The 13,422-nt window shown below is 35.6% G+C and overlaps 3 protein-coding genes across 4 annotated transcripts; 2 read left to right on the forward strand and 1 right to left on the reverse strand.

The window, feature by feature from the left end:
- Positions 1–3,619: 3,619 nt before the first annotated feature.
- On the forward strand, positions 3,620–6,937 carry LOC114182076 (Peptidase family M48 family protein). 2 transcript variants are annotated; one of them, XM_028068826.2, is made up of 4 exons: positions 3,620–3,871; positions 3,940–4,849; positions 4,932–5,080; positions 6,496–6,937. In XM_028068826.2, the coding sequence occupies exons 2-4, from the start codon at positions 3,944–3,946 to the stop codon at positions 6,746–6,748; spliced, it is 1,308 nt and encodes a 435-aa protein (XP_027924627.1). In that variant the 5' UTR covers positions 3,620–3,871; positions 3,940–3,943; the 3' UTR covers positions 6,749–6,937. The 2 variants fall into 2 exon arrangements, with proteins under 2 accessions (XP_027924627.1, XP_027924626.1); XM_028068825.2 differs by having other exon boundaries at positions 3,653–4,849.
- An 811-nt stretch (positions 6,938–7,748) lies between these two features.
- On the forward strand, positions 7,749–10,551 carry NFD3 (Ribosomal L18p/L5e family protein). The gene is made up of 2 exons (XM_028069278.2): positions 7,749–7,959; positions 9,419–10,551. Exons 1-2 carry the CDS (start codon positions 7,836–7,838, stop codon positions 10,288–10,290), a joined length of 996 nt encoding a protein of 331 aa, XP_027925079.1. The 5' UTR covers positions 7,749–7,835; the 3' UTR covers positions 10,291–10,551.
- A 465-nt stretch (positions 10,552–11,016) lies between these two features.
- NEET (2 iron, 2 sulfur cluster binding protein) lies at positions 11,017–11,874 on the reverse strand. Its single transcript, XM_028067954.2, has 2 exons — positions 11,535–11,874; positions 11,017–11,256 (listed from the first exon to the last, which is right to left on the reverse strand). The coding sequence occupies exons 1-2, from the start codon at positions 11,777–11,779 to the stop codon at positions 11,157–11,159; spliced, it is 345 nt and encodes a 114-aa protein (XP_027923755.1). The 5' UTR covers positions 11,780–11,874; the 3' UTR covers positions 11,017–11,156.
- Between the last annotated feature and the right edge of the window lie 1,548 nt (positions 11,875–13,422).

The following is a 13,422-nucleotide window of genomic DNA, read 5'->3' on the forward strand; positions in this document are numbered from 1 at the left end:
GGGTGACCCGAACCACTGGTGTGGGGAGGGCTATCCGCTCAAGGAAGCTGTCTCCTAAGTTTTTGGGTCCATATCAGATCTTGAGGAGGATAGGGTCCGTGGCTTATGAGGTTGCATTGCCACCCCAGTTGGCTAATCTACACCCGGTCTTCCATGTTTCACAGCTACGGAAGTATGTTTTTGACCCATCACATGTGTTGGAAGCGGAGGATGTGGAAGTCAAGGAGAATCTCCAGGTAGTGGTGCAACCCGTGGCTATAGAGGACCGCAAAGTGAAGGAGCGCAAGGGAAGAGCCACCAGTCTTGTGAAGGTCATATGGGACCAGAGGACGGGTGACTCTACTTGGGAGCTTGAGGAGGACATGAGGAGTTCATATCCGCATCTGTTCTGGTAAGTCTAATTTTTCGAGGACGAAAAATTTTTGTTGTTGGGGAGATATTGTAAGCCTTTTTTTCTTATCCTTTGCTGTCCCAGAGGTGTGGGCCTGGCCCTTCGTAGGCCCAAGGGCAGCCCTCTGAAGGGCACCCTACCCTAACACAAGCCCTCCATTCTCCTCATTCCTCAACTTTTCTTTTTTCAGAAACAGCAGTTCCATACCTTGCCCTCTGTTAGGTACTCTGCTAGGGCACACCATCCGCACGTCTCCAAGCTACCAAAACTCCTTTCTTTGTTTCAGGTAAGTGAACTTCGAAGCTCCTGGTTCGTTCATTCCCTTTTCCTCTCCGTTTAAAACGCGTGGTGCGAGTTAGAGTTAAGATTCTTAACTTCAGTTTTGTCCTCTTTTCCAGTTCTAGCCCGCTTCCTTGGTTCAGGAGCTGTTATTTCGTTGATCGCGGGTCTGTTGTCTTGTGGTACTTAAACCAAGGTAAGGGAAGCTAGATTCATCGGTTTTAAGTTATTCTTGCCTGTTTTCGGTCGTTGTCTGTTTGTATGCGTGCATAGTGTGTTTTTATTGGATGAAATGGAGTTGCATGTGTGTTTGGGGGTAGATCTGGGCGGTTTCCGCCATTGCATGTGGGTGGACAGCGATGAACTCTGCTATTTTCGCCCAAGTGAGCTCGTCTCGCCTAGGCGAGAGTATCAGAGCACTCACTGCCACGAGAACTCGCCTAGGCGACCAGTCCGCGTTCTGAGCGACGCCATGTCTCGCTCAGGCGAGGAGGTCTCGCCTGAGCGAGAGATCGTGAAAACCCCACGTTGCTCATCTCGCCTGAGCGAGAAATCGTGGAGACCCCACGTTGCTCATCTCGCCTGAGCGAGAAATCGTGGAAGCCCCACGTTGTTCATCTCGCCTGAGCGAGAATCCGCTGCGTCAGTAAGACCAGCGTCTCGCCTGAGCGAGTTTGCGAATGTGTGACATGTTTTCTTAACTGTTTGGGTGTTTTGGAATTCTTATGAATGAAATTAGCATGCTTGGTATGAGATTGATCATGAGTTTGTGGCTTCGTGATGTTTTAACATGACAAGTGGATGAATGACCAAAAAGAGGTGGGAATTGTATGAGACATATGTTTGTGATGATGAGATAGGCGTAATTCCATGAGTCCCATGGGGAGACTATGGTGGCGTGTAGTGTATATATTAAGGTAAGGATTCAAGTAAGGATCGCATCCCGAAACTCTAAAGGGTCAATGAGTCTCAAGTAGAGCAAACTGACCCAAGTGGTGAGAGTAGCGGGAGGCCCTAGTCTTTGGCAGGATAATGGCCTTAGACGTTTAAAAAGGCTAACCTTGTGTGTGGTAGGGTGAAACCCATTGGCAATGGCTCTGCAGAGCAGTAGAGGCCACCACAAGTGCAAGCGTCCAGTGAATCCGATCTTAATATATGTATCCGGATAATCGAGTCATAGTGTTTGCTTGCTTGTCATAACATGAATTATGTGCCTCTGTGTTGTATGTCTGAGAATGTTTACGCACTTATTCCTTTATACCATGATAAGTCTTATATTGCACTAGCTTACCCTTGCATGTTGTGTTTGTTTTCTGTTATGTTTTCTCTCTTGCGATGATCACCTTACTGGTGGGAGCAGATGAGAGGGAGGTTCGTGATGGATCCGGGAGACGCAGCGGTGCGGCCTAGACTTCCCTGTCTGGATGTATTAGGAATAGTTTCAGGGCCATGAGGCCTTTTGTATTAGTTGCCTTAGTGGCAACCTTTTTGCAAAACTGTTGCACCCCTTTTTAAATTTCCTTTTACTTAGGACAATGTGGTATGCCTAAGTTTCTTTTAAGTGACTCCGGATGACTGTACTAGTTATCCTTCTTACGTTTCATGTTTATCTGCTTAGGTCTCTTTATCAAAATTTTGTGATGCCTTATTAGGTAGAGTATTCTATTAAAAATGGGACGTCACAATAGGTCGATATATTTATTTTTTTAAAAATATTATATAATACATGAATTATATATATTAAAAAGTGTACAATAATTTTAAAAATTATGATAAATATATAATTATTATTGTATTAATCGAAATTATAATTATATGATATGGCGCGACGGTACATACGAGTCCGGTTTGATAGCAATGCTACCGGCGGGTTTAGGGGTTGGTCACGGCTGGTGTGGTTCGAGTGAAGCAGAGCTATGGGTTGAAGATGACAAGGAAGAAGCTCGTAGGTTGTTCTTTTTTTTAAAACGTGTTAGGAATAAAGAAAAACAATAATAAGTAAAAATAAAAATAATCAGAAAATGAATATGGGCTGGCCTTTTTTGGACTTCTTTGTTTGTTATACTCACTCTTTTTGTGTTTTTAAAATATTTTGGGTCAGATCATTATTCGTACCCATCATTTTGTTGATGCACTCCCACTCTTTTTTAAGGTTTTGGACCGGGCTTTATAATCTTTTTCTATTCTCAACAATTTTATTATTTAGTTGCGCTTATTTTTACCCATATACTAATTTATTCTTTATTTAAAAAAAAAGAAAATTACAATTATAAATTATTATAATGGTGTTTAAAATTATTAATTGTCATATTAAGTATTGTAGTGTACTATGAATGAAACATAGGTGGATGTGTTTAATTTTGCTAATGTTGAAAGAGTTTTTGATGGAGATGAAAAGAGAAGAAAGAATGGTGGTTCTCTCTATAAAGAAAAATATAACAGAGTAGTGATTGTGTGAAGTGATAACTTTAGGCGAAGGTGAAAGTAGTGGAGTGAATCAAATTCTTACATGCAAAGTAAACGTTGGATATACCCTGTCATGTAGCACTCTCTCAACCACTTTAATACAAATTTAATTAAATTATCACATGAAATATTAAAAAATATAACTAAATACTGAGATAATAATTATAAAATAAATTAAAATGAAATTAAAAACAAATTACTAAATAAATATAATTATAAAGTATAATATTTAATAAATAAAATGAAAAAAAAAAATCTTTCTCAATTTTTGAATAGACAGCCGCTTACAAAATCTTTCTCCTTTATCATTTTTTTTTTACTTTTTAATTTTGCATAATTTTTTAATTTAACTTGTTACAATAGCCATTTAATATTATTTTACTTGTAAGATAGGTTAGAAACGATAAAATATTTACATTAATTAATGAGTAATAGTAACTATATTGAAAAATATTCTATCAATTGAAAAATATTTACAAACACATTCTTTGTGCCTACTACTTGAGCGCAGGGCATAGCAAACACCGGTTTCATTTCATGATACCGAAAACCACTCTTCACTTCAATTTGGTTTTCCTTTTCTGTTCTCACGTGTGTTTCTGTGATTCTCTCTGTCTAGATTCTTCGATTCTTAACGTTGTGATGTTCTCGCGTCTTCGTCAACCTTCCACCTTTTACCATACTCCTTCGTTCATCTCCACGATTTGACTAACCGCGGACCCAGAAGAATTTTGAGTAGCTCTAAATCTTCAGATTTCCCGTGTTTTGTTTCTGTTTTTGTAATTTGGATTTGGCGTTTTCAGGATCATGGGGTGGTACAGAACGGTTTTTCGCAACTTGGCTTCAAGGGTTACGTCTCAGACTTCAATTTTTCAGCCTAGTTCGAGAATTTGCCAATCAGAAGGAGCTAGCTTTAAGGGGTTCTCTTCGTTTTGTTCAATTTCTCAGAGACTAGGCGCTCGAGCCGTTTATGGAGTTAACAAGAACCTTCGCAATCCGTTTCTTTTTGGGGCTAAGAGATTTTACTACGTGGATCCTTACAAGGTCCAGCATTTCAGGCCAAGAGGGCCAAGGCGCTGGTTTCAAAATCCTAGGCACGTTTTCATTGTTGTCGTGGTTGGTTCTGGAGTTTTAGTCACTGTTTATTTTGGGAATTTAGAAACAGTTCCTTACACCAAGCGAACCCATTTGATTCTGTTGTCAAAAAGCATGGAGAGGAAGCTTGGGGAGAGCGAATTTGAGAATATGAAGGCTGGTTTTAAGGGCAAAATATTGCCTCCTATACATCCTGAGAGTGTGAGGGTGAAAATGATTGCAAAGGATATAATTGGTGCATTGCAGAGAGGATTGAGGAAGGAGCAGGTGTGGAGTGACTTGGGGTATGCATCAGAGCATTCTACGCTAAGTGAAGAGCATGGAAGGGAGACATTGAATGCATTGGCTGCTGAGAGTGGTGACAAAATTGAAGGGAATTGGAACAAGGAGGATGAGATTCTTGATGACAAATGGATTCAGCAAAGCCGGAAAAAGGGTCAGGAGAAAGGTTCCGAGGCTGCTACATCACATTTGGATGGATTCAATTGGGAAATTTTGGTGGTAAATGAGCCTGTAGTTAATGCTTTCTGCTTACCTGGTGGGAAGATAGTTGTGTTCACTGGTTTGCTTGAGCATTTTAGAAGTGATACAGAGATAGCAACAATCCTTGGACATGAGGTATTATGCCTACACCTTACATCTTGCTAACTTGTTCTTTTATGCAGACATGTGAGTTTATATGGGTTTTCTTGTTAATTAGATTGGGCATGCTGTTGCAAGACACAGTGCAGAGGGGATTACAAAGAACCTGTGGTTTGCTATTTTACAGTTGATCCTTTATCAATTTATGACACCTGATATAGTAAACACAATGTCATCCCTTTTCTTGCACCTACCTTTCTCCAGGCGGTATGCTTTGTTCACTATCTCTCTTTCTAACCAATTGATTTTCTCTGTGACCTTTAATAATATTAGATTCATTTAGTGGAAATTCATTGAAAGATAATACTTGTCATGACTTGTTGAAATGTGTTGAATTTATAAAGCAGTGCTGTTGCTTTGTTGGATTTCTTAATAAATTGCTTTGCCAGATCAAGCAGAACGAGTAGATTATCACAATGTTCCTTCAATTTGACTGTTGAACCATAAGTACTTGTATTTTTCTTACATGTGAAACATTATATGAACTTGATATCAATTAATTTTCTTTGAATAGTTAGAGATCTTTTTAAATTACAAAAGAAGAGGCTAAAAACAGAAACCAGTTCATGTCCAATTATGTGTTTACTATCTATATGCAAATTGCATGATTACTATATATTTTACTGTGACTTGAATATATCTTGTGTTCAGATGTATGGTTTTTGTACCATTATAGGATGAATCCAGTTGATGGATACATGTTGAATGACAGAGTTGATATAGGTTGCAGTTGTATGGTCAATAGTTATCCTCTTAGCTTCTTAATCACAATAGAATGTAGGGATGTATGATTGATTTCTTGAATATCCTACAAGCGACAAATCCAACCGATTGGGATGATTCCATATGGCTTGGACTCTGGACAGTAATGAGAAAAAAAAAAAAAAAGCAGAACATTCACTATGCTTTATTTTATGAAGGCATTAGAAAGCAAACCTATATATGGTATGTTCAATGCTTAGCAGTTATCATCTACATGAATTACTGCATAAATGGCTTTAGTAAAGGAGCGAATGATAGTAGATGAGTGCTCAATATAGGTGTTACGCAAATTAGTAAATTCAATGTATTAATTCTATAATAATGTTTGTTTTACAAAAGCGAAATAGGTTTCATTTTCTGTCCTAGTGATAATTTCTGTTTCTTGAACATAATTTATTTAGAAGAGGGGGGTGCTTTATTTCTTCTCAGAACTAAATGTTCTCACTCAGTAGAATATTGACCAATGACAATTGTATTTTGATGAATTTAAACCTATTCTTGAACTCGCATGATATTTGATGAACATGATCCAAGTGATAATCAATTCATCTTTTTAATAGTGTGTTCATCCTCTTTTCTTCTTTTTAATTACCTTTTTCTATTACTATTTGTGGTTAGATTTTTCATACGCTTTGTGTTTTCTTTCTGCTTTTCAAGGTTGGCTTTCCATTGAAATTGTACATGCCTGTTTGTGTTTGTTCTTCTTGGTAGGTTTATTTTCATTGAAATTGAAGATTATTATAATTACAAAAACCTTCTGTGATGCAATGCTAATTATGGAGGCATCAAGAATAGTAATATTCGTTTAATGATTGGTTTTTTGGGTTACAAATTTTCTAAAAAACTCAATTTATTCACAGGATGGAAATGGAAGCTGATTACATTGGCCTGCTGTTAATTGCATCAGCTGGCTATGATCCCCGGGTGGCACCTAAAGTGTATGAGAAGTTGGGAAAGATTTCTGGTGGTGATTCTGCCCTCAGAAATTATCTCTCTACTCATCCTTCCGGAAAAAAGAGAGCAGAATTATTGGCCCAAGCTAAGATAATGGAAGAAGCAGTTTCTATATATAGAGACGCCATAGCAGGACGTGGAGTTCAAGGTTTTCTTTAGAACTGCACAACCACCCCTTTACCTATTCAAACTTCAATGGAAGTTTTTTGGTTCTTTATAAACTTCAATGGGAGATTCGGTTTAGCTTAAACTGTACAGAGTTGCAATCAACTTTTCTGTTTGATTGTGTGAGAATACCCCTCTTACATTCTCTTACAAATGATAAATGCAGAAGAACTTTTTCTATGATGTGCAGTGAATTTATTAAAAACAGCTTATAAGGAGTGATTATTGAGTTGGATAACTTTGAATTCAATTCGAACCAATCTACTTATTTGAATTTTTAATTTAAAAGAATGAAAGAGAAAAAACAACGAGTTGAAATCGTATTTAATGAATGAAGAAAATGAAGTTAATACCATAAATAGAAGAAATTTCACATATGATATTCCTGAAAAGATTAAATCTATTCTTGTAATTATAATATCCGTTCTTATCATATGTATGATCTCACTCTACTTCAAATTGGTGATCTCATTAAAATTTAGTATGTTATTTCACTGATTACTTTCACTGCTTTTTTTGTCAATTTGACACGTTCATACGAACATTGTGAAGTCATTTTTGAACACAGCTTCTTCCCTAAATTGACTAAACATCTAAAGTTTCCGACATCTATGAAGAAAAGAAAGAACTTTGCATTGAAACATAACATAAACAATGGCTAAAAAGAACCTTTGCATTGAAACAATGGTTAGAAAATGCCATTTTTTATAGTTGAATTATTCCTTGGTCACTGAAAGGAAGAATTTATATAACTGTAGAAAAGTTCAAGAGTGAAACTGTGAGACTGAAAGTCTCAGTCCTGACGCAAGAAACAACATGGGAAGAACAATCCTTATAATTTTCCTTTTCAGAACATTTAACTCAAATTTTTCGATGTTTTTTTTGTTCGAAACATGTTTGTGACTTCTATTTAGGCATTACTCGCAAAGTCTACCATTAAAATAAACACAGGCCCATTTAAACAAGCCCAGTGTCTTTTAACTGAAAAATAAAAAATAAAAATTGAGTACTCAGTTCTTTCTTTCTACTAAGGAAGAAACGAAACAGAAAATCAGAACCCTAACATTACAACAAGAAACCAATGTATCGATTTTTCTCTTGCATTCGCCATGGTCGTGGATCTTCTCTTGTATCTCTCCTTGCACCCAAACCTGCGCTTCCATTCGATGCCGCTGTGCGACCTCGCCACTTACCTCTAAACGACGGTACTATTCGAATCTCTCTACCTTCACTTTAATCGGTTTTGAAATGGAGAAACGAATCGAATCATCTTTCGTTTTGGTTCTCGAAACTGAGGAAATAGAAAGTCGCAGCGGTTCTTACATTTGTAATTTTGATAGCGTCGTTTGGATGTGTGGATGGGTAGAGATTAGAGACCGTGTTGGCTGTTTTCAAATGGGAAAGTATATTATGGCAAAGGGAATGTTCATCTTCCCTGATTTGTGTTGTTGGGTTTGTGCGAAGTGGTGAATTAAGTTGTTACTTTATTATGGATTTCACTTTAGTGCAGTTTTTAACTATGCTGAGAAGTTCGTCATTTTTAGGTTCACATTATGTTTTTTGCGTGTGATAATAGTATTAGATACGATGTTGGATTTGTGCATGAGTGCTTTGCTCGTGGTTTCCTCTACCACTTGTTATATATCAGGATTGTGCTGTGGGTTTACTATTTACTTTGCTCCCAGTTGTGGTTGTAACAGTGGCTTTTTACAAGGAATAATGTCAATGGGGAGACTGTAAGTCTTTCCATCTACCCTTTCTCACTCTGATTTCATTGTACTTTTTCATAAACTCCCTTTTTGCTTAGTGATCAATAACAACTTCAGTCAATGCAAGCCAATTGGACTGCGTAGTGTTGCTAAATTTCTATTTTAATATATACTGAACCTGTATTTAAACATGCAATTACCTTAAGTTGTTATCCAAATTAATGTTCGCAAGCTCCAAGATCTTACAATTGAGGAACACGGCTTGTAATCATTTTTTTAGCTTAAATTACATGAATATTGTATGCTGAACAAAGGTTTTGGAAAACGGTCTGGCCCCTTGATTTTGGCAAGATTTGGAAAAGCTTCGATCCGGACGAAAATTCAATCGTCATTGCAATTTAAAACCTTGTGCTGAACTTGGAAGTGGTCTTTTTCCATGTCTGGAGGAGTGATTTTTTTATTTTAATGTCATGAAGAGAGAGATTTTGACAAATCAAATGGACTCGTTTCTATTATTCTTATATGAAGGAATGAAAATTTAAGCTTCCGTTGTTGTGGGAAAATGACTGTACCCTTCTTTTGAAAGATTTTGATAGGGATCTTCAAGCTATTAGAGATTGTGAGGATCTTGCGTTCTTCATGTTGAATAACTTCAGACCGTCTATCTTTTTCTCATCATGATGACTTTTGGATGCCTACATTTAAGGGGTTTATCTTTAATTTTTTTTTGAAGTACTGATTTCCTTTTATTTGGTTTGAAATATTGGTACAGTAGTGACTGGTTACTTTGTTTATTTGGATTTTCTTGACATGTAGCGTTTGGGGCTTATAATCGAATTCTGATTCTTAAATGGTTGAAATAACTCTATCATCTAATTTTTCATATAGAGGTTTAATTTTTTTTCCAGCTTATCCCCCAACAGTGTTTATAAGGAATTTTCTCTTGTAACCGCAGGACACGTTAGGGGATTTTCTAGTTCAAATTTTGATTGGAGGATTCAAACTAGCCAGAATGTGAATGAAGAGGGGAATGCTCGTCCAAACTTCATGCAGAATTTAGAAAACAGAAACCCCAGAAACTGGAATAATGTGAACCAGAATGTGAATGCAGAGGGGAATGCTCGTCCAAACTTCATGCAGAATTTAGAAAACAGAAACCCCAGAAACTGGAATAATGTGAACCAGAATGTGAATGCAAATGCCAACGCCTATCCAAATTTTATGCAGAATATAGGGAACAGGAATCCCAGAATGTGGAATAATCTGGGCCAGAATGTGAAAGCAAATGAAGACGCCCCTCCCGATTTTATGCAAGAAAAAGAGAACATAAACCTCGAAAGTGAGAATGATGCTGGGACTGGCTTGAATTCTAGGCCTATGGACTTTGTAAGAGGAATTTTAGATGGAGATAATTTTACGAGAGGTTCTTCTTTTGAGTATCAGTATGAGCAGGATGCCGATCATGTTCATATAAAGATGTTACGTAATAATACCTTTGTGACTGTAACAGATTCTAAAGGAAATGTTAAACTCAGTGGCTCTGCTGGTTCATTGAAAGACCTGAAATCAGGGCAAAAGCTTTCTAGGTATGCCGCCGAGGCAACTGCGGAAGTTGTGGGCCGGAGATCTAGGGGTTTGGGATTGAAATCTGTGGTCATGAAAGTGAATGGATTTACCCATTTCAGAAGAAAAAGGCAAGCAATACTGAGCTGGAAGGAGGGCTTTACTGCTGATTCTCGAGGCGGTAGAAATCCAATTGTATTCATTGAAGATACCACTAGAAAACCCCATAATGGCTGCAGATTACCAAAGAAACGGCGTATTTAGGTGTTTGTTATTGAGGTGGTCGGAGAAAACATTATTTTACTTGGATGAAGACACACTTTAGGTCCTGTTTTGGGCACATGATGATACTTATCTTGAGCACATTATTTGTAGACTATCCATTTCCTTCCTCCTTTGTACAATTTTGAAGATTCAATAACCAGAACTTTCTGTAACAGTATTTACTACTGATTGTTGATTTTGTGTCACTGTCGACCATCCTTTTATACATTGAATGAATATTAAAGTCGGCAATTATTAATATTCTGGCGTTTGAAAAATGCTTTATTCTATTATATGTAGATTTGTATTTCACACCATTGATTTGACAGTTTGAAGAGCAATATAATGGGGTGTCATGGATCTGCAGTCTTGTAGAAGACAAGATTTGCAGAGTGACACACTCCCCTTAATGGCTGTCAGTTGATAAATGAATAGATTGATATTCTTCTACATGTTAACTAGAAATTACTCAGTTAGATTCTCAATTAGTTGAAATGAATTTCATTGTTAGATTCTTTAATAAGCTCATTGATAGAATTTTTATAGGTATAATACACTATAATAAATGTCCTTCTAGCTCAAGGACTATATATATTTTAGATGAATACAATGTTTTAAGAAATTACTTTCACATGGTTGCACACTGTCACTCGCAGCTGAAGATAAAAAAGATACTGACACTTGCAGCTGACTTAAACAAAATTATTGCAAAGATACAAATCAAAATAGACAGTAAAAGGAATCACATTCACAACATAAGCCAAGTTTCAATTAAAACATTGAAATGCAAAGTCTGATTCATTAAATAATTCCTTCTAAAATTTAATGTAATTCTCCAACGAAAACAATCCATGATCATCATAATTCTACTTTTTCAAAAGAAGAGGCCCAACATTATCACCAGTGGCTTTGTTATGCTTCACATGGCTTCCATCACACAGAGGAAAAGTCCCAGATCTCCAACATCTGCACCAAAAGCACTCAGTAAGATGAAGATTTGTTGGATGGATGTAAATAAACCACATACATGTAACTTTCAAAGGTAAAACCATATCAAGATAGACTTAACACAACACTTTTCATCAAACAGGAAGTATTTCGATCTATTTTTTCCTCAAACAAAGGATATGCACCCTATTCTATTGCTTTCTTGTCCCTTTCTGCTTAACCAAAAATGGCGCAGAAAAGTATGATACAATGTTAGAATTAACCAGAAAGCAAGAGCTTGATAGAGTGAAGCTTACCTGCAATAAGCAGTGACGGGCTTAGAGATTTCAGTGACCACAACAGAATCCACCACCTTCTCTTCACTCTTCCTGATATCAGGGTTTATACCCACAGCCTCAGCTTTCACCAACACTGCACGCTTTGGTCTCCCACCACCACCAACACCTAAAGAACAACCCTTGAAATGGGTACTAACAACAACCCCTTTTGGGGTAATCCCATTGAAGAAACTTACACCAACTTGGCTTAAAACAGACTCCATTCAAAAGGGTCTCTCTCTCTTTCTCTTTCTTTTTATTTTTTGCTGTGTTTATGAGTTTATTTTCCTTTCCTTTTGGCTTCACAACAACTATCTTGCAATGAACCCTAATGGATGAGATAAGAGAGGAAGAGGATCGAATCTAGTGACACGTGTTCCTGAACTTGTGGACGCCACACTCCTGTGTTCTACAACACGTAGCACTTTGAATGGACACAAATACACATGTTCTTGTCCTACTTCTTTTCCTGTGAAGAAAAAAAAAAATCATGAATGAACATGTGACCAATCTATCACAAAGGTGTAATTATTTTTTTCGTTTTTATTTTTACTTTTTTTTAAATTTGATGTTATTTTTATTAGATTTTTGAAATCAATCAAATTTTTTTCATTAAATATTGTAGTTATAAATAAAGATAATTTATTTTATCGTGTAATTTAGTATAGAGTTTGATAAAAAAAAATTAATCCATTTTAAAAGTTTAACAAAAATATCAAATTGTATCAATTTTTAAAAAATTTAAATTAAATTATATTATATAACTAATTTAATTTTTTAATAAAAATAAAAAATAAAAAAGAGTTAAATATATTTTTGATTTTTTAAGTTTTAGTAAAATTTGGAATTAGTCTCTCTTCGAAATTTTTAACTAATTTATTTTTTCATTTATAGAAATGCGTAAATTTAGTCTTTCTAACCAATTGATCTTACATCTCAAAACCCATTTCATTAATTTTCATTATTAGTATTTGAATTGTTTACTTTTGTTGACACATTTTCTCTGACACATCTCATTTTCTCTTTAATGTTAACTTAAACATTATCATAAAACGCAATTAAAATATCAAATAAATTTAACAAAATTTGATTAAAATGACTAAATCTATACACATATTTATAAAAATAAAAGACTAAATTGATTAAAAGAAAGACTAATTTTTAATTTTACTCAAACTTGAGAAATAAACATATTTAACCTAATAAAAAATACCATAAAATTAACTTGACTTCTAAGAAAAAAACAAAAACTACAAAAAGAATTAAAAAAAAAAACTAAAAAAGAAGTGTGGCGGTGTTGATTAATAAAACAGTAAAACAGGTAAGTTAACGAAGAAGACAAGAATTAAAATGTGGTAATGATTAGTCATAAATTGTCATCAATGCACCGCAATACGTAGCTGCCAACAAAAATAACACTACAAGTGCTGAACATTCAATGCAATGTCACATTTGAAACTTAATTTCTTGTCGGGATTCAACATCTTTACATGAAAAATATTAGAACTTAAGAACTTAACAATAAACATTCATTGAGAAAGTAAAATTAGTGGTTAAATTCTTTAATCTTGTATCAGGTTTCATACTACTGTTTCGCTATGACTTTTAGGCCAATTTGAAGTGGAACAATGTCAATATTATCGGCATAATTTTGAAGTTTAATTTTAATTCATTGTTGAATATTACGCCATTATGTAAGAATTTAGAATCTAGAGATCTAAATAATTAATAATAGTATTTTTTTTTTCTTCCAAAAGCAACAGGCCACCACCACATTAGTTGTACCATCAAATAAAAGTGACTCAACTTCCACCAAATCTTTTAAAACACAAAACGTAAAGTTTTCTTCCTTTCAACTAACTAAACT

The sequence above is a fragment of the Vigna unguiculata genome, chromosome 4 (assembly GCF_037176805.1).
Source record: "Vigna unguiculata cultivar grain cowpea cultivar isolate G323 ecotype 2 chromosome 4, ASM3717680v1, whole genome shotgun sequence".
In the NCBI taxonomy this organism is placed as follows: Eukaryota; Viridiplantae; Streptophyta; class Magnoliopsida; order Fabales; family Fabaceae; genus Vigna; species Vigna unguiculata.